Source organism: Hippopotamus amphibius, chromosome 3, assembly GCF_030028045.1.
Source record: "Hippopotamus amphibius kiboko isolate mHipAmp2 chromosome 3, mHipAmp2.hap2, whole genome shotgun sequence".
Taxonomy (NCBI): Eukaryota; Metazoa; Chordata; class Mammalia; order Artiodactyla; family Hippopotamidae; genus Hippopotamus; species Hippopotamus amphibius.
This window is the reverse complement of record NC_080188.1, coordinates 27,859,929-27,887,218: the sequence shown is the minus strand read 5'-3', so window position 1 is coordinate 27,887,218 and position 27,290 is coordinate 27,859,929. Positions and strand designations below refer to the sequence as shown.

At 49.0% G+C, this 27,290-nt stretch overlaps 2 protein-coding genes across 4 annotated transcripts in view; one reads left to right on the top strand and one right to left on the bottom strand.

Annotated features, from left to right (window-relative positions):
• Positions 1–11,580, top strand: part of SCFD2 (sec1 family domain containing 2) — a 371,083-nt gene extending 359,503 nt beyond the window's left edge. For 2 of the 3 annotated variants that reach the window (XM_057726429.1, XM_057726430.1), the window contains 2 exons: positions 198–317; positions 10,444–11,580. In XM_057726429.1, the coding sequence (XP_057582412.1) occupies positions 198–317; positions 10,444–10,536 (213 nt within the window). In that variant the 3' untranslated portion in view covers positions 10,537–11,580. The remainder of the gene's footprint in view (positions 1–197; positions 318–10,443) is intronic. The other variant, XM_057726431.1, reaches the window with a different exon arrangement.
• Positions 11,581–17,619: 6,039 nt separating this feature from the next.
• Positions 17,620–22,178, bottom strand: RASL11B (RAS like family 11 member B). The gene is made up of 4 exons (XM_057726432.1): positions 21,854–22,178; positions 21,165–21,221; positions 19,932–20,008; positions 17,620–19,107 (listed from the first exon to the last, which is right to left on the bottom strand). Exons 1-4 carry the CDS (start codon positions 21,993–21,995, stop codon positions 18,637–18,639), a joined length of 747 nt encoding a protein of 248 aa, XP_057582415.1. The 5' UTR covers positions 21,996–22,178; the 3' UTR covers positions 17,620–18,636.
• Between the last annotated feature and the right edge of the window lie 5,112 nt (positions 22,179–27,290).

The window sequence follows — 27,290 nt, the reverse complement described above, 5'->3', positions numbered from 1 at the left end:
AGCACCCACTCCTTTAACTTTCCTTTCAATAAAGTATTTAGTTAAAGGGCTGTAGGAAGGTGACGTGCTGTGCCTGTTCCTGGTCAGTGGGCTCACAGACCACTGACACATCTGACCTCTCACACATCATAGCCTCTCTAAGGGTTGCTCATCTCACCTGAAGACGCCTCTGACGCTGGGGGTGGTTTGTCTTGCAGGTGAGCCGGCCTCATCCCAGCGACCACCCTCTCCTGATCCTCTTCGTGGTGGGCGGGGTCACAGTCTCCGAAGCCAAAATGATCAAAGATCTTGTGCCGTCCCTGAAGCCAGGAACCCAGGTACTGAGTCCTCAGTGATTTGATCTGAACGGGAGGCCGGAGAGACGCGTGGGAAGGGTGGGCCAGGGCCCTCATTAGTCTCCCCCATCTCCATCCCCCTGCCTTCTCTCCCCCCGCATCTTCCGCCTGTCCCAGGGCTGGGACCTGGTGTGGATGGAGGGAAGGGGAAGACCTCCCCTCCCTCTGGGCGGCAAGGGCTGAAGTGCTGTTCCTGACACCTAAAGGGCTTGCCTTCTCTGGCGTCCAATCAGTTCTTAATTACTCATGAGTTTTTGCTGCTTTCCAGGCTCCAGACAATTGAGGGTGACTCCTGGGGACCATCTCTGCCCTGTGGCAGAGAGAGGACTGGGCTGCAGGCGTCTGGGAAGGCACACGGTCAAGACAATAACAAGTGTCGTTAGTACCTTTCTTCTCTGTAGCCTCCTGCCAGGTCCTGTCTCGGTCCCCACACAAAGGCCCAGCGGTTAGGACACAGCCCTCTTGGTTTTCCAGGCCTGAGTTCGCATCTTCCCTCTGCCTTTCCCTAGCCAGGTGGTCAGCGTGAGAAAAGCCCTAGTTTTCTCATTCAGGCAATGGGGGGGTGGGGCAGGGGCGGCTGTGAAAAGAGTGCATTGCTGGGCTGCTTACTGCTGTGGGCCACCGAGGCTCTGTCCTCCGGGGGCCAGAGAGCCTCAGAGCTGTCCTGCTGGGGGACAGGGAGCCCCCCTCGCCCTGTCCCGCCCCCACCCCTTGGGGGGGGGGCTATCTTCAGCTTTGGGCTGTGTCTGCATGCAGCCAGCTGCTTTCTGTGGTTCCGAGAAAGCAACAGAGATGCCCGTGTGGGACCCCGGCTTCTGCGGGGAACTGTCCACCGCAACGGTGCAGGACCCTGGTGGCCTTCCAGCGTGCCTGGCTGCTGGGGGGGCGGGGTGGGGGCAGAGTGCACAGGTGCCCTTGTCTCCCATCTCCACCCACCCTGTACAAGGCACTCCGCCACCGAGGGGCCCTCCTCTGTGCGGCCGTCCGTAATCTGGGCTCTGCAGTGCGGCTCTGGGCGGCTCGCCGACGGCTCCCTGTTTGCGGATGTAGCCCCTCTGGCAAATGTGAATTCCTCGAGGACGAAGGCTGGGCCTTCCCAGGCCTGAGCACAGCGCAGGAGCTCTGGAAGCCTGTGGTCCGATGGCTTGATTTGAGGCAGGAGAACTGGCTTGGTGTTGTCGGGCCACCTGGCAATGTAGAGAAGGCCTGGTCTCTGAGGGTCTTCAGACACCCTGCTTCGGAAGGGGACCTGGGTACCCAGGGAGCCACGGTATGTTCCCAAGCAGGGCAGGGACCAGTCATTGGCTGTGAGCATCTCTACTGTTACTAACACCTGTCGTGGTCCTGGCTGCTGGAATTTCTGCTAAAGTGGTAAATTCTGCCTCGTCTCACACCCTCTCTATCAGCAGTGCTCAGGATCTATTTGAGCAAAACATTCTTTCTTATCAGAAAGCACGCTTCTCACTGCCCCAACATGGTGAACCAAATTCTTAGCTCTTCCGAACAGTGATGCATTGTTACACAGCCTGACAGACGTGTTAATCCCCACTCTAAAAGGATAAAATGCAGACGTTTTCAAAGCCGTGTGACCTGAGTTTGACAACAGAGACCCAGAATCCGCAGTGGCTCCGTGGCTCGGCTACAGTCTGACCGACCTTGTGCTCAGTCACCTGCAGAGAGAGCGGCTCAAAGAATTTGGGGCTTAAGGAGCAGCCTTGCCTGCGGCTTGTCCTTTGTGCAAAAAGTTCCCCCTGAAGAGTTAACAGGGCCTGGGAAGATTCCAGAGAGGAGTTATTTGCCATAGTGCCCGTCCTCTCCAAGTCTGTGAAAGGAGGTGGGTTACCTGCCTGTTTGCTGGAGCGACACCTGGGGAGGCACGTCTCCCGTTTTTGGACCTCAGCAGGCTGGCGGCTAAGGCAGCCCAGATCTGAGACATGACCAGCTCCCGGCCTTCAGAGAAGAAGCAGGAATGAGGCCTGGCCGCTCTAGCTGTACACAAAAAGGCAGGTGTGCCAGATCTGCTGCCTGCTTAGACGTCTGTCGGAGTACCCCTGGGAACGCACTGAAGGGGCAGGTTCCTCTGAACCTGTGCACCAACACACCCCCAAAGACACAGCTGGCGACCAAGAGAGTGACTCGGACTTGACCTCAATGTAAACAGCAATAATATGCGTATCTAATACTTCTGTCTTTAAAATCTAGCCTGCACTTAGAGGTCCCAGTAATGAGGACCCCTCCCCCCCCGCCCCGACACACACAGTCTACCGAAGTCCTGGAGGCCTTGGCTGTCAGGACTGTTTCTTCCTGACGAGTCCAGATCCGCCCCCTCGAAGCTCTCGCTCACCAGTGCTGCCTCTAGCTCCTGGGCCACACAGAACCTACGAGCAGAGCAGGCTCATCCCACCTCCACAGGTCCTCCCAGGGCCGCTCTTCTCCAACCTGAGGCTCTTCAGTCCCTCCAGCCACCCCACCCCAGCCCGTGCCGTGGACCTGAGCACCCCAGCTCCTGGAACAGCCGGCCTGGGCCCCCTGGTCTCTGCCTCTCACGCTCAGAACCGAGCGCCTCCCTTGCTGTAGGCTGATCCGTGCAGAGGCACTGGGGCCACCTCCTCCTCCTGCCAGGGCCCCTACCTGCCGCTGGGCCTTCTTTTCCTACCACCCTTCTGCTGGCCTGCTCCCCTCCAGCCTCAGGACTTTGCACTGATTTTAATCCCAGCCCCTCAAACACAATCTGGCACCAGGTGTTGTGATTATTTATTGAATACTAGCAACTGTACTTGCATTATTGATGCATAAGATAAAAGCAGCTTTTCTGGAGACTACACCAACCTGTTATTGATTCTGAGAGTATGGACAACTAAAACCACTCTGTCTTGTGTATCAATTGCTCTGATCCATAACTAATCTATATCCACATGGGTGCTTTTTGGACTCAGGTACAGGAACTTACAATCTCTTCAATTGGATTAGTCGATTATCCAGCAAGCATTTATTGAGCATCTAGTCCGTGCCAAGCGCTGTTCGTTGTGCTGAGGCTAGAGCGGTGACCAAGCCAGACTCCTTCCTGTTTTCATGGAACTTACATTCTAATAGTAAGTGACTGACTGACATTAAACACGGAAGCTCCAGCCAGACGTGAGTGTTCCGGAAACATAGGCAGGTGCTGTGATGGGAATACCTGGGGTGGGGGTTGGGGTGGGGGTGGTGAAGGCGAGCAGTTCCTACTCCCACCTGGAGGAGTAGGCTGGTGCACTGAGATTTGTGAGGCACTCGGGAGTCCTCTCTTCAAAGGAAACTGCTGATAGAAGCCACTTAAGGCACATCCAGAAATGAATTCTCCTTTGCAAAAAGTGACATGGATAGCATGAAACAGTGGATTCCAGCAACCACGTTAGCATCTGCTAGTCCCAAAGCAGGGTTGTCGTATTCTAAGATGGGTGTGTTTTCTCCATTCTCTGCCCATGGTTATTGGTAAACGTGCTTATGAGAGAAAGCAGGCAGCTGGAGAAGCCCCTCTTTCCTGACCACAAAGAAAAGGATCAGAGAGGCAACGTCTCAACCCCACTCCAAACAGCCACAGCCATGAGCAGGAGACCTTGAAGGTTTGCCCTGGCTCTGGAGCAGGTGTGCCCAGCACTGGCCTCTCCCACTCCAGACAGCTCTGCGGGCTGAACCCTGTAGCTGGGTGTGGCCAGGAAGCCAGCAGAAGCCCGCGATTGTGGGAGGAAAATAACAGGGAGGGACCCTCCCAGAAAATACAGGGAGAAGCCAGCTCAGGAAACAAGAAGACCAAGTGGGCAGGCCGACCCTGCCATCACGGCTCTTCATGGGCTAGTGCCCCTTGCCCAGCCACGCCTTCCTGTGCGTCCGCATTTCTGGAGCTGAAAATCTAGTGAGAATGTAAAAGAAAAAAAAGTAGACCCAGAAGTATGCTCATACACACACAATTTTGCACAACTGTGGAGGTTCAAGGATACCTAAATCCTGGCTGTAAACCCTGGCTCCGGGTTACTCTAAAGTTTGATGCAAGTGCCGAAGGAGAGGAGTCAAGTGATTTGTTTTTGGTTTTGTTTTTTTTCTGTTTTGTTTTTGGGGTTTGGGGTCTACATTTACTTTATTCTGAAGTTTCTCACGCTAAGAAAAATGTCAGGGATATTTAAAAAATGTTTTACCTGAATTAGTTTAGGGCCTTGTCATTTGAAATATTCGACAGCATTACCCATGTTCATATTATTCCTGTTAACAGTGCCCCTCATTCCTGCATACTTCATGTGTCTGATATTTGTAGCAGTCCTCTTAACAATGCTGAAGTTATTTGCAAGGGAAGGTTTTCGTTCTTGTTGTTTTCCCTCAAGTGACTTCTTTTTAAACAACCATCAGGAGGGACAAAAGTGACAAGACATCTGAAATATCACCAAGTTCTTTAGGAGAGCCTAAGCACAGCACCCTCACCCCTCAGGCCATGCAAAGGCAATGAGTTTTCCAGAAAGCTCAATCATGTCTAATTAATCCACTGTTTCACTGGTTTCACAATACACACCTTTTATGTTTAACACACGTGTGTATTTGTGTGTATGCATGCAGCACCTGTGCTAATGGGGGTGGGTGGTGCCTCGAATATGACATGTGCTCAGAAACCAGTTCATCAGCTGGGTGAACATGCGTGTCGGTGCCTGTGCATGTTAGTTGCTTTTACTGGGAAGCTTCTCCCAAGTTTAAAAGAAAAATAGAGAGGAACTATTTTTATCCCCCGCTCCTTTCACTTCACAATGATAGAAATCAGAGGGATATGGAGTCTAAACCCTGGATTGCCAGGCTTTCTCCCTGTTCTGCACAAATAGAACCGGAAGATGCTGGCACCTACAAATTATAGCCATGGCCCGGAGAAGCGGAAAGGGGAGAGAGAGCCAGGAGGCTGGGTAGCTCCTGCAGGAGCCAGGGCGGGCTGAGCACAGAGACAAGCTGTCCCTCTTCCAACTGGGGTAGAGCAGCTGCGTGGAGCCCCAAAGGCAGCTTTTGAGGGGCTTGGTTCAGAGGTACCCTGGTGTCTTCCATCCTTGCTTCCCAGATGGAAATTTTCATCAGTGCCCTCGGTTGCCTGGGAAAAAGCCAGTCCTAAAGGAATTCTCTAGTGCTTAATGTGTGCTCAAATCACACATTTCATGACTATGTTTACAAAATTTACATTTCATATCTGACAGGCCAATTTCAGATTGCTTTAAGCATTTTCTTTCTCATTTTTGAATGCCTTTCCCCTACCCCCATTTAGCTAATTTTTTATAATTTTCAGGACTATTTTAGTCAAATAATGCAGAAATGCTTTTAGTTGAATAGGCTAAAAACAGGAAATGCTCAAAATCATCCTGAAGAACAAAAGACGCCTAAAATGTGAAAATGCTTACAGATCACCAGCTATTATACTGTAAAGGAAGTGTCAGCTGTGCAATCCTGCTTGTTCTTCAAAATAGGAATTTTAGACAAATGGATTTTCAGGTGAATCCACTGAAACAAATTTACGTAGAGCTATTTGAGATACCAGAGCCTCCTGGTGTGAAAAACTTCCTGCTAACCGTAGCTAAACTCACTGCCTCCTTCCTAGTCTTGTTTTCGTCCATTCATTTAATCAATCATTGGCTAACTCACTATATCAAGGACCTGCTAGGTATCAGACACTTTGCCAGCACCCAAGGAAACAAGAAACACAGTATGATACCAATAGCCATGGGAACATCCTCTGTCTTCAGGGAGGGGTGCTCTGGGAGGGGGTGATGCCTGAGCAGATTGTTGAAGGATGACTAACAGGTCTTCAGGCAAAGAGTTGGGAATTCTCGTTCCAGATGAAGAAGCATCCCCAAAGTCCCATTTGTGAAACTTCAAATCATTTAGGGTGGCTGGAATGTGGAACCGGTTGTGAGGAGGGTGTGGTGGCCAGGGGGTGAGGTGTGGAGTGCTGAGTAGCCATCAGACTCTAAAGTCTTTGAATGCTGTCTAAGAGGGTCAAGCTTATAGGTTTTTGGTTTGTGGTTACCACAAGATTTTGATATAGCAGTCTATATATGAGATTAAGTTGCTGGTCTCTTAATTTCAAATGCATTTCCAATATCCTGCACTTGTACACTCCTCACAAGTGCTGGTTTCAATATCATATTTGTGTGTGGATGATTTTCTACCTTTACTGTGTGTTTGCCTTTACCAGTGAGCTTTCCCATTCATAATTTTCTTGTTTCTAGTTGTGGCCTTTTCTGTCTAGAGAAGTCCCTTTGGGATTTGTTGTAAAGCTGCTCTGGTGGTGCTAAATTCTCTTAGCTTTTGCTTGTCTGTAAAGCTTTTGATTTCTCAGTTGAGTCTGAATGAGAGCCTTGCTAGGTATTCTTGGTTGTAGGTTTTTCCCTTTCATCACTTTAAATATATCGAGCCGCTCCCTTCTGGCCTGCAGAGTTTCTGCTGAAAAATCAGCTGATAACCTTACGGGGATTCCCTTGTATGTTATTGTCGCTTTTCCCTTGTTGCTTTTAATATTTTCTCCTTGTCTTTAACCTTTGTCAATTTGATTAATATGTGTCTTGGTGTGTTCCTCCTTGAGTATATCCTGTATGGGACACTGCACATCCTAGACTTGAGTGAGTGTTTCCTTTCCCAGGTTAGGGAATTTTTTGCCTATTATCTCTTCAAATGTTTTCTCAGGCCCTTTCTCTCTCTCTTCTCCTTCTGGGACCCCTGTAATGCAAATGTTGGTGCATTTCATGTTGTCCCAGAGGTCTCTCAGACTGTCCTCATTTCTTTTCATTCTTTCTTTATTCTTTTCCACAGCAGAGGGTCAGGCTTATAAAGGGTGGGGAGAAGGCAGTCGGAATTTTAAGCCTGTGAGTAAATGCGATCAGGTTTACACTTGGGGAAGTTGGCTCTGGCACCTCTAGCTCCCCTGCATCGGCGCCAGGGACTGCCGTGAGCTGAGTAGAGGGGATGCAGCAGAGGAGAAGAGTCATGAAGATGGTGATGAGCACGAAGGGACCAGTTTAACACCCCCCCCCCCGCCCCAAGCCTGTCACTGTGCCGAATGTTATATATGTGTGTTCACAGTGGGTCCTCCTGATAATCATACGAGTGGGTATCATTGTTCCCACTTTACCGATGAGGAACTTGAGGCTCAGAGTGGCTAAGCAGATTCTCCAGGGCCCATCACCTGGCAGGCGGCCGGCTGGGGCCCAGCTCAGATTGAACATTCCTAAGGCTGTGCTCTTAACCACTGGTCTCAGCTTCCACCCCTCCTCAAAGACCCCCTCAGTTACGTCACAGGCTGCCTTTTGTTTTCCACCTCCTTCTTTTCAGCCCTCCACAGGGCATGCCCCAGACACCCTCTGGTTTAGCCCTGAGGCTGTCTAAATACCCACTTGTCTAGATGTGAGCATCCTGGTCCTTGGTTCCAGTTGGGTGGAGGTGACAAAATCCACAAGTCACTGTCAGCCATGACTGAAAGCCCAGCACGTGACCTGAGGGTGATGGATTCTTTGGCTTAGTTATCCCCGCTCTAGAAGTGTCCACATCAACCGAGTCTACAGCCTTTTCCCTCCAAGTTCCTCAACCCTGTTAATAAGACTTTAGCATCCTGGGGACTCACTCTAGCCACTGCACTTGCCCTCACCTTAGCGAGAGAGGGATCCACCGTCTTGGCATTGGAACTAAGGACCCCAGGCGCTGTCAGTGGTGGTGGGGCCTGGCAAGCACGAGGGCAGGGGAGGAGCCTGTGGCCATTAGCTCCCCTGGCCTCTCCTACCTTGCAAGAGTCTGCTACCAGATGTGCAAAGGATTTTTGTCTTTATGTGTGCATTTTTTAAAATATCTAAATAAGGGTTTCTTAACTTGTGGTCTCTGAATCCTAGTTATCCACAAACCTCACCTAAAACTATTTTCAGAATCTTGTGTATATGAACATATGGTATTTTTCTAGAGAGTTCTTAGCTTTTATAAGATTCAAAAGGCCTATGACCCAATCACAAAACCACAATAAAATAGCAGCTCAGAATCACTGAGCACCTCGTGTGCTCTACACACTTGGCCTTATGTAATCCTTGCCAGTGTGCTACAAGCTTGGGGCTGTTGTTTTTCTTCTGGGCTGGATAGAGTGAGGCCCCAAGTGAAATGACCTTCCCCAGGGCATGTAGCCCGTCAGCTGAGGGGCTGGACTCTACTAGCATCTGACGAGCATGCTGGCCTGGGCGCCACCATTCTCAACCATCTGTTGGACGTGGCCTAGGAGACTCCGAGGAGTGAGCAGAGACCCTCTGCAGAGCCACGTATTGAGATGGTGTCTACACCGTGTGATGAGGGGATGCTAATATTCATTCTCTGCCCTCAAACTCTTGTCACATGGCTTTCAAGGAAAAATGGGAGCACATGTTGCAATGTATTTTTTTCTTCCAAAAATATGACTTGGCTGACATTAACCATACATTTTCAAGGATAATCCTCTTTCAAAAGAAAGTAACATCACTGCTTTCAAAGGTTAATTTTTGTTTTAAACACCATCATTTTTAACAAGAACAAGAAACCTATAAAGTGCTTCTTTTTCTCGTCCCCTCCCTCTGCTTTTCCACCACATTGGAGGGTGGGCTCTGGTTTTGGCGAGTGAGTTGGTTACTTCATTGGTTTGGTTCCACCTGGGACAGCTTTGGGGGGCAGGAGGGGAAGAGAGTGAGGTGGGAGTGCCAGCTTGCTCGCCCGCAGGAGGCAGTGTGGCCCCTTGAAGCCCAGGCCTGCTGCTGGCCTGTGGCCCCCAGCACTCAGGTGCTGGGCTCTGGCATCTGACTCTCCCATTTCCCACAGTCACTTCCTTATCTACCACGTGTACAACCCCGGCCTGGGCAAAACCTTACCAGCCTGACAGAGCGCATCACTGCCCCAGCCCAGCCCTGAGGAATGAGCTCTCCCAGTGCTGCAGAGGGAAATCTGCCCAGAATGGGCTAGTCTCGGGGAAGCAGGAAAGGACATCCTGATGACAGTCCAGAGAGGCCCAGGGGTCCCTGTGGACTAGGGGAGTCAGCAGCCTTCCCAGAGCTCTTGATGATGGAGAAGTGACCAGACAGACACTTGGATGCTGGAGCCAGCCTGCCTGGGTTGGAATCTTGACTTAACTGCTTCCTGTGTATCCTTGGACAAGCTGCTTAACCTTTCTGTCCTTTATTTTCTTTATCTGTAAAATGAGAATAATATATGTACCTACTTCATAGGGTTGTTATGAAGATTACATGGATATTCAATGAGATCATCCTCAGTGCCTGGCACATCATAAGAACTAACCAGTATTAGGTAATCGTCACTGTTATGGGTCGAATTGTGTCCCCTCCCAAAAGATGTTCAAGTCCGAACCCCTAGTACCTGTGACTGTGATTGTATTTGGAAATAGGTCTTTGTAGGTGATCAAATTAAGATGAGGTCATCAGGGTGAGTGCTAATCCTATATGACTGTGTCCTTATCATAGGGAAAGTGTGGACAGAGACAGACACGTAGAGACACTATGAAGACATAGAGACGCTTAAGAGGGAAGGTTCTCTCTCACAAACCTTAGAAGGAACCAACCCTGCCAGCACCTTGGTCTTGGGCTCCTGGCCTCCACAACTGTGAGACAGTGACTTTCTGATAGTGACGTCTGGGCTCCTAGGAAACTAACACGGTCATCATCATCACCACCCACAACAATATCCAGCTCTTGAATGTACCTTCTCGCTTTCCCTGAAGGAGCAAAGGCTCCCTAGAAGAGGAAGAGATCATTATGTTGCGGTCAAATGACTGGATCACAAAGCGACAGTCTGATCAACTTCAATTCAGCAGCGAAGTGGGTGGCTGGGCTCGGCTCTGCTCAGTGCCCACCGGTTAAAAGCTCGGCAGGCGCAGCCCCATCGTCCCACCTTCCCGGCCTGTGCACCCCCCCCTCCATCCTGGACACTAGCATCTGGTGGCATTCAAGCTGCCGCCTTCTGCCTTTTTCTCCATAGTACCCACTCCATGCCTTCCCCCAAAGAAATGTGTTGTATTTTATTTCTTATCATCTAGTAAACTGGGATTGGCTCTCCTAATTGTCTGCGGTGTGTTTGTTCCTCCTGTTGTTAGGTAATCGTGCTGTCCACGCGACTCCAGAAGCCACTTAACGTCCCTGAGCTGTTATTTGCCACTGACCGGCTGCATCCAGACCTTGGCATCTGAGCATCTGCTAAGAAGATGAGACCTACCAGAGCTGAAAATCCCAACACTATTATCTGTCTCCATCCAAGATATGCCTCCCAAACCAGCGTCCCTGTTACTAATCATGGGTATGACTGAATTCTGCCCAAAGGGTCTTGATAACCACACAGTGAAGTACTTTGCTGGGATTGCTGCGATTCTTAAAAAAAAAAAAGGAAAAAAAATTTTTTTCCTAAAGGCATCAAACTGCCTTCCAGCTGGCCTAATTCATGATAATTCCCCTTCACCCTTAACTCTCTGTGATCTTTCTGATTCCACCTGCATATTCATTCATTCTAAACAAGTGCCTGTTGGTGAGTGTTGGTAGATTACAAACTGTTTGATCTGCAGTTGCTCAAGGAGAAGTTAGACATGCTTTAGAATCATGAGTGTGAGGAAAGTTTCGTTTTTAAGATTGTGTAGCTGAGGAGGGAACTTTGCAAATGGGATCTGAGGCTTTGTTTCTCTCTCGATCAGAGACATTTCTGAAAAGGCAAGAAAGGGAGGGGTAGTAGCAGCTAGGGCGGTGCTGATTGTCTGCCTGTATTGTAAATCTCCTGCCTTTACAAAGGGCTGCATTGTTCCAGTTTGCTTACTGGGCAGGGCTGCCAGCCTGCTTGGAACAGGAGTGGGAGAGAGGTTGATTGGAGGGCTGTGTCTGCCTGTGAAAGGTTTCCTCTCCTCCCAAAGGAAGGCCCCAGTAAAGATACCTGGTCCAGGGAGTCTAGGTTGGAACCCCACCCCCTGTGACTTTTGTGATTTCACATTTCTTTTAAAGTATAAAACTTTCTTTTCTGTGGCTCTAACTCTTCCTTCTGGCCCTAACGGAAAAACCTAGATCCACAGAGTGAAATTATATAAGAACTACAGCAAAAATGAACTGCTTGGAACCCACATATTTGTAGGTGTATATTTCATGGAAACTTCTAGCATCTCTAAAAGATGTTTGTAATAAAGAGATAAAGCTGCAAAACAGTGGCGTGTGGATTAAACAGGTGGAGGAAATAAAATGTAAACCAAAACACTTACGTGTCTCTGCTTTTAGTTCTCTACAAAACAGTCATTTTTTATGAGAAAACTGTGAAGCTGGGAATAATTTTGAGATGTCATCAAAGCAGGTTTTCTAGACCCCAACATTCTTTATTTTGTCCAAGTATGTTTTCCACCTAACACCGGTCCTTTCGTGGTGCTGAAATACTGGAGACCTCAGATGCTTCTTCCATTCCACTCATTTAGACGTTTAAATTTGAATAAGGAAGAAAATGGCAAATAGCCCTAAAGAAATGATCGTTAAAGCAAAGATCACTCTTTTCTAAAATAAAGAAGTAACCTGTTGTGTCTCCAATCTGCATTCATTCAATCATTCATTCATTCCCAACTATCCAGCGGCAGGTGTCAGGAACTCTGTGAGGTTCTGGCCACGATGGGCGAGGAAGCAGGCGCATCCGGGACTCCATGGCTCTCACAGAATGAGCAGCTGGCGCTTCTCCTGATGCTGGGCCCTGTGTGGGATCTGCTCAAGGTTAAGTGGGGGTTTTTGGTTGCTTTTTTTGTTTTTGGCCGCGCCACCTAGCTTGCAGGATCTTAGTTCCCTGACCAGGGATCGAACCAGGCTCTCAGCAGTGGACGTCTGGAGTCCTAACCACTGGACCACCGGGGAACTCCTGAGGTTAAGTTTTAAACCATACTGTCTATATGCAAAGGAAACTTTCGGGAAATACAAAAACCGAACTGCTAACAAGTGGTTCCCTCTGGGAAGCAGTATATTATAGGAGGACTAAGAAAAGGGAACATCTCACTCCCAATACATTTGTGTCCTTTGAGTATTTTTCACAGTAGACATGCATTTGTGTTTTACTTCTGTGCCTTGCGTGCATTTTTACAAGTTAATTTTCTCTTTTATAAAGGAACATTCAAAAGCTTCTAATCTGAAAAGATAAACGGAGGAAGTTTCTGATTGTAAATGTTATCATTCAGCAGTTACTGTGTCCCAAAAATTCTTCAATACTAGATTAGATATGGCCAAAAGCAGTCTCTGAGTGGTGGGGAAAACATCAGAAGTTTAGTTTGTAATCGTTTTTTTCCATCTCTGTAGTCGCTGGTTGGAGGAACTGAGCTAGGCAGACAATCAGGTAGCGGGAGGCTTTGGAGGAAATGTGAGCTGAAAGAAGATGGTGGTGATGTTTGGTTTGAAAAAGAAGGTAGGAGGCACAGGACAGGGCACTGCTCCTTAAATGAAAAGCAGGAGCAAAAAAAGAACTTGGTGTAAATCCTGCAAAGGGCCTTCACCAGATAAGGAAAAAGAGGGGACTCTGGAAGTAGCACATCACGCCCTTGGGTGGAGCTTCCTAAAACCTCTCTGTCATTGCCTTCTTCTTGTGCTCACTGCCCAAGGGAGGAGTGGGTGGGGGAGAAACGATCGTGCCCGTGGCATCCTGTGAAGGAGCAGCGGTCAGAACGGAGCTCCATAGTTTTGTCTGGTTTTAAGTCTCAGCTTTGCCTCTCCCAGCAGCGTGCCCCTCTCCAAGCCTCAGTGCCTGCATCTGTAAAACCCTGATAATAATGAGTGATATCTACCTCACGAGATGGCTGCTGTAGAGGGATGCTGTCCCTAACACAGCTAGCACGTGACGCCAAGGAATGTGGGTTTTCACTGCTGAGGACACCAAGGATGTCACCTCACAAAATGATAAAGTCTCAAAAAGCGGATAATGTCAAATGAAGAGAAAATCTGGAGGCATTCTGGGGCTCCACACGGAGATGAGAAAACAGAGGAGGAATAATACCCTGGTCCCACCTAATTCCAGGACAAGACAGCCCAGAGGCCAGGAGCGACGCCTGGAGCCCCATCCCGTGGCTTGGGTTCCAGTTCCACCTCCTCCACACAGTGGTTCACTTCTCCTGGTCTCAGTTGACTGTGAATTGGACAGTGATAGGGAATACTGCGTTGTGAGAATTAAAAGAGTTAATATGTGTAAAGCATTTAGAACATGGCACTTGGCAAGCTGGCTAAGAGCACGGAAGAATCACCATTATTGGCAGTTAATGTCTACATTGCCCATGCAGAGCCCAGTCCCGGTTAGAACTCCCTCCATCACTAAGGTTAGCTACAGAGTAGTTATGTGGACTCTGAGACTGATACCCTGACTTACCATTTCAACCTCATCAAATGTACCAGTTCTAAAGGGATTCTCCCTCACCAGACATCAACCACCTGAAGGTGGCTTCAAAGGCCCAGCTGAGAGGTCGTTCTGGTTTCTCCTCTCTCAGCCGGGTCTGTGTTTATCACCTAAACCCTGGCTGGCCAGAGCCAAAACAAGCACACACAAATCCAAGCCTTCTGCCAAGGGTCTCTTAGGCCACTCTTTATAAATACAATTGATAGAGGCGTAAATACTCCTTAGCAATTGACTTCCACTTGTGTAAACCCTTCTTCTGGAGTCTGCTTCCCGGCAAACATAGCACGGCAGAGTCTCTGGAGGTGCTGGGGAGCTGCGGCAGCCAGGGTTGACCCCAGAGGGCCTGTGGATACGGCTCCGGCTACCCCAGGCCCCTCCATTACAGGGTTACACATAACAAAAATTTCCATCAGGCTGAGCCCTGTCATTTATTTAACCCCGGTTACCGGAAACAGAATCCCAACAACAAATAATCCAGGATTACAAACGCCGCCTGCCATTGCTGCCCAAGAAACATTGAGAAACTCTGTCCCTATTTTAAAAGACAAAACCAGACGATGGAGGGTATTTGAGAGGGGAGGCCTGGGGGATGGCTGTTGAGATCCTGCCACAATCAGCAATAACCCTGATCCTGTTCTCTTCTCACCAAATTAGGAGAGTCATGAGGACAGTAAGAACTTTCTGTAAGTTTCTCCTTTTAGGCTCTGAAAGGAGTGCAGAAAACACCGTTTCTCCTGGGTTATTTATTGTAACAAATAAAGGTCTGCAATTCCTCGTGGCCACTCCCAAGCGCCCTGTCTTAATTTACCGGCAGAGACCCGGCCGGGCAGCCCCATCCCCCACCGGTGCAGACCAGGAGTTACCCAACTGCTCATTCCTAAGGGATTGGCCCACAAGCTTGTGCATTTGTCCAGAAAGCACATCTGCTTTCTCCGCGGCAGGGTGTAAAGTGAATGTCGCAGTCCTGCTTTGCACCAGCGCCAGGGGCTCACTGTAGGCAGGCGCGCAGCTCTTGAACCTGGGGTTCAGGGCGGGATGGTGGCCAGGCGCTGACAAGGAGCCCTAGGCCAGGAGCAGTTAGCCATCGCGGTCCGCGGCGCAGCGCCAGGCCGGCTGCAGAGTGTTCGGATGGTTTTGATTTGCGGCAGGGAGGAAACTCAAAAGCCAGACATCTCGACAGACAAGGATCCGGTGCTGAGGCAGACGGGCTGGGGGCTGTGCTGGCCCCCGCCCCAACCTGGACGTCTTTATTACTGAGCTGGGACTGGAGGCCAGTGAGACGCTGGCTGATGGCAAAAACAGATGTGGCCACGGCAGCCAGGCGGGCCTGGGGCCAGGGAGGAGCCGTGAGCCCAGGGTAGCGACAAAGAGATTGAGGGGAGCCCGACAGGGAACCCAGGCCAGGGCAGGGAGGGGCAGCGTCTGCAAGCAGAGGAGAGGAGAGCTTGGTGCCTTGGGGGCTTGGCTTAGAGGAGCCAGAGCTGGGAAGCAGCGGGCCGGCTGCCTGGTGTCTAGGCTGTGGCATCAGGCAGACCTGGGTGGAGTCCTGAATCGGAATCTGCCACTTAGGAGCTCATTCTTCTGAGCCTCCCTTCTCCACATCTGTAGAAGGGACTAAAGATGGCTTGTGGGTCAGTGTGGAGGTATTATTTCAAATACCCCTAGAGTGCCTGGCACATAGACTTTCAATCAGTAGAAACAGTGATTGTTACTGGCTGTGTGATCCCAGCTTTCATCTCTCTGAGTCAGTTTTCTCGTCTTGAACCTGGAAGTGGTATTATTACTTTCCTTGCAGGATTCTTTCAAAAGATTAGAGGAGGTACATTATAATCTGGCACATTACAAATGCTCAGTAAATTCTGATTTTCTCCACTCCCCTACACACACACACCTCTCCCTTCCCCTGCCCAGGTGGCAAAGGAGGCCATCCCCTACCCAGGTGGGAGGCAGCTGTTTCTCAGTGCCATGTGGTTAGAGATCAGAAATTAAAAACAAAGAGGGATTCAGAGTTCAGTGAAAGAGATGAACAAAGGTAATGAAATATGAAGCTAAATTCATAAGAAGAAAACATGGTGTATTCTAGAACTATAAATAGTCAAGTCAGCCTGAGACAGTGGACAGAACTGGGACTTGGGTGGTTTCCAGCCGGGAGTCAATCTCTCTCTCCCAGAGTGGCCTCCAACAAGCCACTTTATTCCCAGGGTGGACTAGAGCCCTGAAACCCTTTCAGCCCAGATTTCTAAAGTGAAATATAAGAGACCAAGTCCAGTGCGGTGGGGATGTGAGGGGCAACGGAGAAGCGCCAGGTCAGGAAGGGCAGCTCAAGCTCGCAAGGGAGGAGGAGAGGTCTGCGTGAGGTCTGCAGACTCATGGAGCAGGTGGAAAGGAGAGGCAGGAAGCAGGGCGCCACTCATAAACGAAGGACCTCTGGCACTGCTCAGCACCTTTGCAAGATAAAGCCCCCAGGAAAGCTCATCTTTAATTCCCCAACATGGGGAGAGGATCATTGTTAAGTATATAAAGATGAACCTCTCACTCATCGGACATTACTAATATAGCCACATAGAATGTGAGCAGAATAGATTCGGACTACATCAGAGATCCTTGTCACTACCTTTGAAATGTTTTTAGAATCTCATGTGAGCGCCTTTCCCTCCCGGCCCTCAACACCTTCTCAGAGGTTAGGTTAGGCTTGGAGTGTAGAAAATTGCCCTCCACGTAAGGATGGTTTGGGACATCACCAGATGCCCCATCAAGAGCAGGCAGGGCATTTACCCTGTGGGAAAACAGATTTGAAAGCCGGGTACCATTCCATAGTAGGCCCTCAACTATCCATTGTGGCTGCTTCCCTTGGTCCCAAGGCCCCATGTATGCAGCAGGGACCCATATATGAAATATTGTAAAGGACTAAGGACACTGAATATAGTCGGAAGACATTGATTCATGCCCTTTGTGTGAACTGGAGGACATCACTCAAAACTCAGAACCTGTTTTTCTCATCTGTAAAATGGTGGTATTACCTCCCCCGCCCTCCCTACAAGTTTATCCTGAGGGTTAAATGAGATCAGGTATGTGAAAGCACTACTCAGACAAATTTAAGGTGTGATTATTTGCCCATAAAGGTGGTGACTCACTCAGCTTGCATGAAAGATCTCCCACGACGAGATGGAAGCAGATGAGAGGCCTGGCAGTTTTAGCACATCACCTGGGGCAGGTGCTCCATGGCCGGGGTCCCTGAACAGGCCTGAGTCAAGTGCTATGAGCTTCTACAAAATGAGAACACAGTGCACTTTTTTTTTTTTTTTAGCACACAGGCTTAGTTGCTCTGGGGCATGTGGGATCTTCCTGGAGCTGGGATCAAACCCGTGACCTCTGCATTGTCAGGCGGATTCTTAACCACTGCGCCACCTAGGAAGCCCCCACAGTGCACTTTTTGAAAGCAGCATACCCAAGGAAGGCTTGCCCAGTAGAGTACATACGGAGCAGCAGTGGTCTTGTGTAGAAGCGTGATCTTCATGGCTTAGCCAAGCGATCTCTTATCAGCATAAAATACAGGGCCAGACATTTGTCTTAGGTTCACCTGGAGGATCAGGAAGGAAATGAACAGGAAATGTGCTACTCTTGACTAGAAAGCAGCAAATTACAATTTACAACACTTGCAGGCCAGGGCTTTGACAAGTTATTTAACTTGTTTTCAAGCCTGTTCCTCATCTGTAAAATGGGGATGAGAACGGAATGCACCTCAGTGGTTTGTTGGGAGACTTAAGTGCTCACCCCAGGAAAGCATCATGCCTGACTAGACACGCCCAAGAAATACAAGGTGCTGAGTAGTACTTTCTCAGAAGGACAGAAGGTGAACGTTTCAATCAGGACCAAGTCAGATGTCTACTCTTTCAAAATGAGCTTTATTGTACATAAAATAAATTAATTACAGTTTAAGCCAAAGCATGAGTGGCTTTTTAAAGTGCATCTGTGTAGGGGATTTGGCAGTCACCCCTGCATCTGTTTACTCGCTGTAAGATAGTGTTTCCGTAGTTAAGCCACAACTCGGCCAGGTCCAGAAACAACCCAGCGTCATTGCTGTGTTTATACAAATCACACCAAAATAAATGGACATGTTTTGTTTTTCTGTACCTGATGCAACGATTAAAAGAAAAATCATACAGTCTCACAATTACTCAAAGTCTGGGGCTGAAGAGTTTGTGTTCTCAACCACAACACGTACCCAACTCAGCATACTCATCCCATGTCGGGGGGAAGCAGCCCCTTCCTGCAGGCCCATAAGTTTACACATGGCTGTATATATAACATTCGGCCCATAAACTCCACCCTTTATAGTAGGGTGGGGTAGTATTTTCTGCTTGTTCTTTAAAAAAAAGAAATCTGGGTATCCTTCAGGTTAGAAGGGCATTCTATAAGGAAGAGTATTCCAGAGACACACACACTTGTAAAAGAAAAGCAATTCTTCCTCTTGGGAGGAGGTGGGGGGGAAAGGAAAAGAAAGTTTTTCTTCTTGAAAAAAACAAGGAAAACCTGTGAATGCTTAATCCATTCTCTCATTCCCGACGTAAATCACATCAATATACTGGGTGAAACTACAACTGACTGTCATTTACAAGGTAGTTAACAAAATCCCAAGCGCTCAGGCCCCCTCCCCACTCCAGAGGAAAAGACACAGAGGACAGTTCACACGTTCAGAGGGTGGCTCAGTGGGCTCGTTCAAACCGCATGAGTTCTGTGCCCCTGCTCAGGACAATGCTTCCTTTCCTGCAGCAGTTCCGAGGGCCCTCCGGGCCCCTCCGCTCCAGCCCTCTCTGGAACCACGAATAACTGCCAGCAGCCAACGTTCCTGCAGAACCTCGGGCCTCCTCCCGGCAAGACCAAACCTTGAGCCGCCTCCGCTTCAGACAGAGGTGACAGTCCTGACTTTGGCAGAGAGGGCCTGCTTGAACCTCCTCTTCAGGTCCTGCATGTTGGGGGACTTGGGCCTGGGGATGAGGGAGGTTCGTCGCTTCTCCGGCGTGCTGCTGGGCTGCTGTCTGTGACTCACTTCTTTGCACAGCACGTGGAAAGCGTTGTAGACGTCGTTGTCGTTCTCGCTGACGGACACCTCGTAGAAGGAGCAGCCCAGCATGCTGGCCAGCTGTAGTCCGAGCTGAGGGTCCACCTGCTTGATGTGCAGCAGGTCGGCCTTGTTGGCCACGACCACCACGGGCAGTCGGGTGCCCAGGTGCAGCTGCTGCACGTGCTGGTGGAGCTGGCCAGTGAGTTCGTAGCTCTTGTAGTCGGTGACGGAGAAGACGATCACCACGGCGTCTGCCCAGCGGATGCACCTATTCAGCTGTTCGGTGCAGCTCAGGCCGTTCTCATGGACCTGGAAGAGCAATGATGGCAAGGTGAAGGGTGAGGGCTGGAGAGAGCCCTGGCTCGGCCGGAGAGAGAATTCGAGAAGCCCTTAGCAGAAACACCAGGTTGCAGGCCATAAACAAGTTCTATCCCCCCACACTTCAGCTTTCTCCACAATACGTAGATCCAGCTGCATGAAGCTGAAATAAATAACAGAGCAGCTCACCACACTCAAGTGGAAAATTGACCTGCAGAGAACTCCATGCAGAGAGACTTTGTAGTTGCATAAAATGGGAAATTAACTGGCTAGACAGTAAGTCTGGGGAAGTAAAGATAGGAGCTGGAAGCATTTAAACCTGGATAACTGCCCAGTTCAAGAGGGAGGGAAAAAAAACCTACACACACACACACACACACACACACACACACACACACAGGCATGGCTCTTTGTCTATCAGAGTAACTTTCCACCATATAAAAGTGATTCCAAGTGTTTGGAGACTATACCTAGATGTTTGATTTTTAATAACAAAAACACAAATGTAAAAACTGACCTTTTTAATCATAGCAAGGGCATTTTGCCAAATCCAGGTGTGTTTGGTTTGGTCTTTCCTGCTGGGTAGAATCCTCCTAAGAGAAGATTTCTGCCCCTTAACCAAGTCTCCCAAATTAAGCTAGGCTAAGACTGACCTACAGCCACATACAACTGAAGTGTCAAACAACATATAAAAGCCTAGAGTTGACCCCCCAAGTTTCTCTCCGCCTTCTGCATAAGGTACTTTGAAAACAATAGAACAATTCCACGGTCAAGTAGACTCTCCTTTGACCTAGTCACATATCTCAGACGCTCACCTGAATACCTGGAGTGTCCTGAACCTGAATAGCCAGGGTTTCACCTTCTATTTGGACCTGTCTGGTATAGAGATTACCTATAAAGGCAAAATTAAAAAAAAAAAAAGATTATGTCCTTCCTTCTTGTACAACTTTTAAAACACTGTGGGATATTTTTTTAACTTAGAAATTATAACCTGAACCAATGCACAAAAATATGCTATAATTTATTCTATCTAATGGGATTATTTCAGATTTTTTTTTAATAACTGCAATTTTAACCCCATATTAGTGGATTTATTAAAACTAGGACAAAGCTTGTAAGATTTTGGAAACTTAGTTGTCGAATTTTAAACGAAGCTTCCACGTTTAGAGAATTTCCTTGAAAAAAAAATTTCTTGTTCAGTACGTGTGGAATTTGTTTTATTTTAGTACTTATTGCTCTTTGGCATAAATTTATATTCTAGCTATTAGACATAATAGTTTGGCAGCCGAATATTATTAGTAAATTCACAGCCAACATTATCAGTTGGAATAAAAATGTAACATAACATAGCTGACTCTACATCAAAGCAGAAGGCTGCCATGCCTTATCTTGGGATGGTTTATATAGTGTATTTCAAATAATCCCCTGTAGGTACTTAATATGGTCTAAGGAATTAAGCAATTTGCTAACACAGCATAGGTAGAAAGCCCTTAAGCTTTCCCAATGGATATTCTTAATCATAGGGATTGAAAAAGTGTCCTATCATTTATTCAGGAACAGTCCTCCTAAAATGTAGTTATTTTTCTTTGTTAAGAAAAAAAGAACTTTAGGTTTACAACGGCTCTCCTTTGGCCTTTGCTTTGAAAGGTCACCTCTGAAAGGCAGCCAGCAGAGAGGGCCAAGGGCGGGGGGAGGAGCTGGCCTTTTTTTTTTTTTTTTATGACTTTTGCAGGAGTGTTTTGAAGGGAGAGGCTCTTGAGTACAAAGGGTGCTTCCAACTGGGGTCCCTATAGTTAAAACATACCAAGGGGAATACTTTCAGGCACTTGATAAAATGATGAATGGGCCTGGAACGGAATGAGGCCAGATGGCAGGTATGGGAAGGGGGCAGCACGGAAGGGTGCAGGCAAAGTGGGAAGTGGCAGGATCCCAGCACTCAGACTGCCACTCTCAAGGAACCTGCCTGGTAGACACTTCAAAAAAAAAAAAAAAGGGAACAGCAGTACTGGTGCAAGCTGGGAGCACTTTCCTCAAATACATTTCCTCACCTGCATTTCTTTCGTAGTCGCCAATGAATCGTTTGGTGAGGAACCGGACCACCAGAGCTGCAGGTCAGAAAAGAGAAAGGGGGTTAACCTTGGCACAAGAAGTGAGATGGGTCTCCACCCCACCCCCACCCTAAAAAACAACTCTCAGAGAAAGCCAGCCGGCCACCAAGTGAAATTCCTACCCTGCCGCTCCCTGACCCTTCTTCCAGACACAACGGAGAGGGGGCCAGAAGGCATCGTGAGTTATGGCTCCGTCCAGCTGGAAGGGTCATCTGGCCCACCCCCATGCTCTGCGCCCGGCTGAGCCACACCTAAGCCTTCCCGCAGACAAATGTCTTTCCTAACCTTAAAGATCTCCAGGAGGGGTTACGTTCACTAACTGCGCTTTCTATACCAGGCACTGCCAGCGGCTCAAGAACCCCCAAATTCGAATCCTAGCGGTGTCGGTGGTGTAAAGGGTCGCCTGGCCATTCAGGGCGAGTTTGTTCCCTTCATCTGATGAAGGAGGGGGTGGAAACGAAGATGGCTAAGGTCTCTCCGGAGGGGCAGCGGATCCACAGGAGAGGGTGGGCGATCCGGCTGCACCTCCCACCTCTCCTCCACGCCGCGTTTCACCGCAGCTCTCAGCGGGGACCGCCCAGCTCCAGCCCCACAGATAAGCGGGTTCTCGCCGGAGCGCTAAGACTCACCGGTCTTGCCCACGCCACTGGCGCCCACCACGGCGATCTTGACCAGGCGGCGGCTCGCCGCTCCCAGGCAGCAGTCGGCGGCGGCCACGCTGCCCGGGGCGGGGTACTCGGCGATGGTGCACATGTTCTGAATGAGGCGCATCGCCGATTCGGCCGGGGCTTCGCCGCGCGGGGCCGGACCTGCGGGGCAGGAAGAGGCTCGCGCTGCGCGGGAGCGGACGGGGGACCGGGCAGGGGAGGACACTCCGCGGTATTAAAAAAAAAAAAGAAAGAAAAAAAAGAAAAGACCGGCCGGACGGGGCGCCGCTGCAGGATCCCGCTGGCTCACGCTCCCGGCTGGGACTGCAGCCGGGCTGCGCGCGCGCTGTTTTCTCCGGGACCGGCCCCACCCCTTGCTTCCCGCGGCCAATCCCGGGGCGCCCTGAGCCAGGGCCCGCCCCCGGCGCCGCTGCGAGCGCGCCGCGCCCCTGGGGTCGCCCGGAGCCAGTGCGGGGCCCTGTGAGGCGCGGAGAAAATGGGGCAGCCGGTCCCGGAGGCGGGCAGCGGGTGGGCCGGAGCCGCGGGCGCAGCCAGCGGCGGGCGCCAGGGCGGGCAACGCCGGGCGCGGGCCGGGGTCGCGCTGCGCCGGGACGGGGCACGTGCTGCGGCTGCGGGCTTGGGGGCGCCTCGGTTCCAGGAAGCGGGGCTCGGTCTGGGGGCGGCTGTGGGGGGACGTCTGTCGGCCTGTCTGCCTGCCTGGCCTCCCCGAAGAGCGCGGCCCCGGCCCCCCATCAGCGTTCCCAGGCACCTGCGCCCGCACGGATGCTCAGCCCGCCCGCCTACTGCAGCCAACCGACCTCTCGGCCCAGCCCTGCCCCCCTTCGGGGAACCTGCGCCCGGGAGGCCGGGGCCTCTAGGGTGTGAGCGCTCCGGGCCGCCCGTCCCGCTGCCTGGCTTTGTGCCCGTCTCCTTAATTTGGGGCGTGATGGTACTGACTCGGGTGCATCCGGGTGGCATCCTGAATCATCGATTTGGTTATAATGGCAATCAGTAACAAAGACCCCGTATCCATTCCCCTGAAATGTGACTTTAACTTTGGGGGAAAATAAAATCACCCATTTTGCTCTAGCTCCTGTTGGCAGGATGGCAAATCACTCACCCTCTGACACACTCACGTGAACACACATATGGTCGGGTGCATGTACAGCACACCCAGAGGCAAATCTAGAAGTAATTATAGAACAAGCTTTCTAGCGCCTCACACACAGTCACACCTCCTCCAAGAGCTGTGAAAAGGAAAGAAACACTTACCCCAGCTGTCTCTGGATACTGACTAGATTGGGAGGCAGAAACCAGAAAGGGTCTGCACTTACTCTCTAGTTAGAAGGAATGGCAACATTGGTTAAGTGACTTGATGCCAGTTTGTGCCCATAAAATCCCAAGCTCCAGCTGCTTACATTCTCACCAAGGAAAGGCATCTTCAATCGTAGGCTGAATTCCCCATCCAAGCAACATTCTGTGGCTGGAACTTCTGCAAAATGTCACCAGACACTCAGGCTGACCACCTCCCCATCCCCCCCATCTCACGCCTCCTTCCCACCCTCCTAACCTTGTGGGCCCCCAGATGTTCCAGAGGCTTTTATCCTAACGGCAAATAGCAGCAAACACTGTGGCATTGGGTCCACACCCCCATGAAAGGTTGACACGTAAAAGGAAGGTAAACCAATTCCCTTATCTACAATGTCAGGCAACTAGTTGGACTCCCCCTTCCAACCTTGACTTGATTGACCAGGTATTTGACAGAATTTATGACGCTGACCCAGTTCAGATGCTGAGATGAACCCTCTGGCCTATCAGGGTTTAGATGTTTGCAGGAATTCAAGGACAAAATAGGAGAGTAATCTCAAATTGCTTGGCAGCAAGTCTTCTAGGACGGGCAGCATAGTTAGCAAGATGCACAACCTTAACAATAAACACAAGGTTGATGTCTAGGGAGCTCACAAGAATGAAAGCAATTCAGCCAGTTGAGTCAGAAGGGAAAAGAGTACGTCCAAAATGTGCTATGTTCTTCTGCATGGTTTAAATCAAACTTGAATTTTGCTGTTCATAAAAATTGCAAAAATGCGCTATGTTTTTTGCCATGAAATCAAAGTTAGCAAGACTATAATTACAGGTATTCATGTACTTTTCAACCTACCCCCCCCCCCTTGGAAAAAAAGCCTGTAATTCTATCATGCTTACATGGGAAAATAATTACGTAGTCTAAAGTTTTTGTTTAACTGCTTTTTACACATCACACACAGAGACATGACAAAAGTTGTCAAGAGGAATTTTGCTTTGAATCATTTTAGCTTATGGGGCTTGATTTTCAGTACCATGAGCCTGTACCAAGCCTATGATTTTTCTGTCTGGAACACAAAGGCTGAATTTGGTATTCTTATTTTAGGTCTAAACGATCTGGCTGTGCTAGAAAGAAAGAAAGGAAGAAAGAAAGGAAGAAAAAGAAAAAGAAAGAAAGAAAGGAAGGAAGGAAGGAAGGAAGGAAGGAAGGAAGGAAGGAAGAGAGAAAGAAAGGAAGAAAGAGAGAACGAGGAAAAAGATGGAGAAAAGCTCTTCAAATTCCAAACATCAAGCAAATAGCCCACCTCGGAGGATGACACTGAGAGTTACCCCTTCTTGGAAATTCATAGAATTAATAAAAGGAAAGGGAAGGGGCAGGAAAATTGATATACATTGAAGGCTTGTTTTGTTTCAGGCTGTGGGCTGGGGATTTAGCAAACAAAAATCTCCTTTTACCTTCATGACAGTCCTAAGAGGTAGATGTCATCATTACTTCCCGTTGCAGTTTTCTGTCACTGCTTTGGACGTCCAGGATGCCTTCTTCAGTGACATGTCTGCATTTCAGCTGGAATGGCTGGAACAGCTGGGACAGGCCAGCATCTCTCTCTGTCTGCCTCCTACTGTGGTTAGCTCCGGCTCGCTCACAGCATGGCGGGTGGCTTCCCTTAGAAGGAGGATTCTAAGAAAGGAAGTGGAAGCTGTGCATCTTCCAAGGCCAGAGCATGGAAACTGGCACAGCATCGCTTTGGTCAGTCCTGCGGCCCACCCAGATTAAAGGGCAAGGGGCATAGATCCCACCTTTAGAGGGGAGGAGTGTCAAAGAATTTGTGGCTATCTCTAATTCACCACCCTTCCATTTCTTAAGTGAGGAAACAAAGTCTCAGGTAAAAACTCCTTCAAGATCATATATCCTATCAAAGAGAGAGCCAAAATCTGAAAAGGATGAATAACATAGAAAATATCCAATGAGAGGGTCTCCTATGATGCAATACTGCAGTGGTTAAACTTCTCTGTCTGTCTCTCTCTCTCGTTAACCTAACACACTAGAAATGGAAAGCAAGGTGAGTGTGAACCCACCAATTCCTCCACACTTTTCTAGCATCCCAAAGAACATAAAGGCCCAGAAAAGGAGAGATTGGGCCCTACCTTGCATTTAATTTTCAATTATAAAGGAGTATAATGAGATTCTTTTTCAACTGATTGTTTTGAGACCACTGTTCAAGACCACTGTTTTCGTTGCTTTTATGTACTGTGTATTGATACCCCTCTCTGCTTTTTTGAACCGGTTTTTTTTTTTTTTTTTTTTTTGAACTGTTTTCCTAGAGTCTGGCACAGGGAGTATTTACTGATGTCACTTTCTCAGATCCTTTTCCATTCTGTAGTAAGAGCACCTCAGTTTTCCTTGGGAAACCTCCCCTGCCCCATTCTGGTGATGGTGATGGCAGTGGGGAGAGACCAATCCCTAGTTCCAGGAGTAGTTACCAACAAACCACAGGGATTCATTCAGGGCTGGGCCAGGGAAATACCTCCCTGCGAGTTTTGCTGGGGGACGGGGTACTTCATTTGCACTGGTGTTAATCAGCTGGTGGAAGATGAGGCTGGAGCTCCAGGTAACCGTCCTGCCACCTTGGGGGGGAGTCAGCCTCAGAATGAAGCCAACCCACAAGAAAGCAGAGTTGAGAGGCAGAGAGGCAGGACCCTGAGGGCATCTTTTCTGGCCCTGCATTCAGCCATGCCTGAAACTCCAGACTCACTCCTTGAGATTCCCAGTTATAGGAGTCAATACAGTTGCTTTTGAGATTAAGCTAGTCTGAGTTGGGTCTCTGTCACCTGCACGGAACAAGGCTTCACACACTCTGTTTGTGTGGCGTCGTGGTCTCTGCACAAGCCACTCTGCAACTGAGCCGCAGCATCAGCAACATCCCTCATTCAGAAAGCTGAGCTCAGCCGTATCCTGCGACCTATAGAAATAAGCACGCCATTGAAAGGATATTAGTACATCCAGATGATGCAATATTCAGCGCTCGATAGAAATGCGCTATCGAGCCACAAAAAGCCGTGGAGGAAGCTTAAATGAATATTCCTAAGTAAAAGAAGCCAATCTGAAAAGGCTATACACTGTATGATCCCAACTTTATGACATTTTGGAAAAGGCAAAACTAAGAAAGTAAAAAGATCAGTGGTGGCCCATGGGGAGCAGGGATGGAGGGACGAACAGGTGAAGCACAGAGGATTTTTAGGGCAGTGAAACTACTCTATGTGATACTATAGGGTGGTTACATGTCTTTATACAGTTGTCCAAACCCATAGACTATACAACACCAAGAATGAACCCTAATGTAAACTATGGGCTTTGGGTGCTAATGATGTGTCAGTGTAAGTTCATCAATTGAAGCAAATGTACCACTCCAGTGAGGGATGGTGATAATCGGGGGAGGCTTTGTATCTGGGGGTATGGGGCATGCGCTACATATGGGAAGTCTGTACCTTCTGCTCAATGTTGCTGTGAATCTAAAACTGCTCTAAAAATATCTGATTAAAATATATATATATATGATAGGGCATCTAGTCCAGCTTTCTCCTACAATATCCCTGCTAAGAGATTGTCCATCCTAATCTAGAATTCTTCCAGTGATGAGAACTCCTCACCATCCACAGCAGCACATTTATAATGAGCTGTTATCTTTTCTTCTGTAGCCTCCTTCCTGAAAGCAGACGTTGGCATCCGCACCAGCTTTTCAAACACCTAATCCATTGCCCCTATGCCTTCCATAGTAGTTTGGAAAGGACTGAAGGACTGACAAGGGAAAAGGAAAGGTGCTTGCCTCTTCCTGTAAAGGAACAGGAAACCCCGGAGGCGTGTCTCCTGAATCTTCACTGAGGATGACTTGCAATAGCATTTTTTGTCATTCAATTTTAAAAATTAAAAAGAACGATGGCTCAGAAGCGGCGTCTGGATGAAAGAGGGGAAGAGAATTCATTTCAGGGTTCTCATTTTCTAAGAGCTCTCTGAGTGTGGAAATAGCAACAGATAGAAGTAAGCATAATGGAAGGTTTTCACCCAATGGCTCTGTGCCCCGTGTGTTGGATGTCTTGCAGTTCTGTGCATTCCGCTGCA

Coding starts and splice junctions, on each gene's coding strand:
- RASL11B (XM_057726432.1), bottom strand. CDS start 21,995: ATGCGCCTCATTCAGAACATGTGCACCATCGCCGAGTACCCCGCCCCG. Junction 20,009..21,164: donor CGACTACGAAAGAAATGCAG/GTGAGGAAATGT, acceptor TTGCCTTTATAG/GTAATCTCTATACCAGACAG. Junction 19,108..19,931: donor AGGACACTCCAGGTATTCAG/GTGAGCGTCTGA, acceptor TTGCTCTTCCAG/GTCCATGAGAACGGCCTGAG.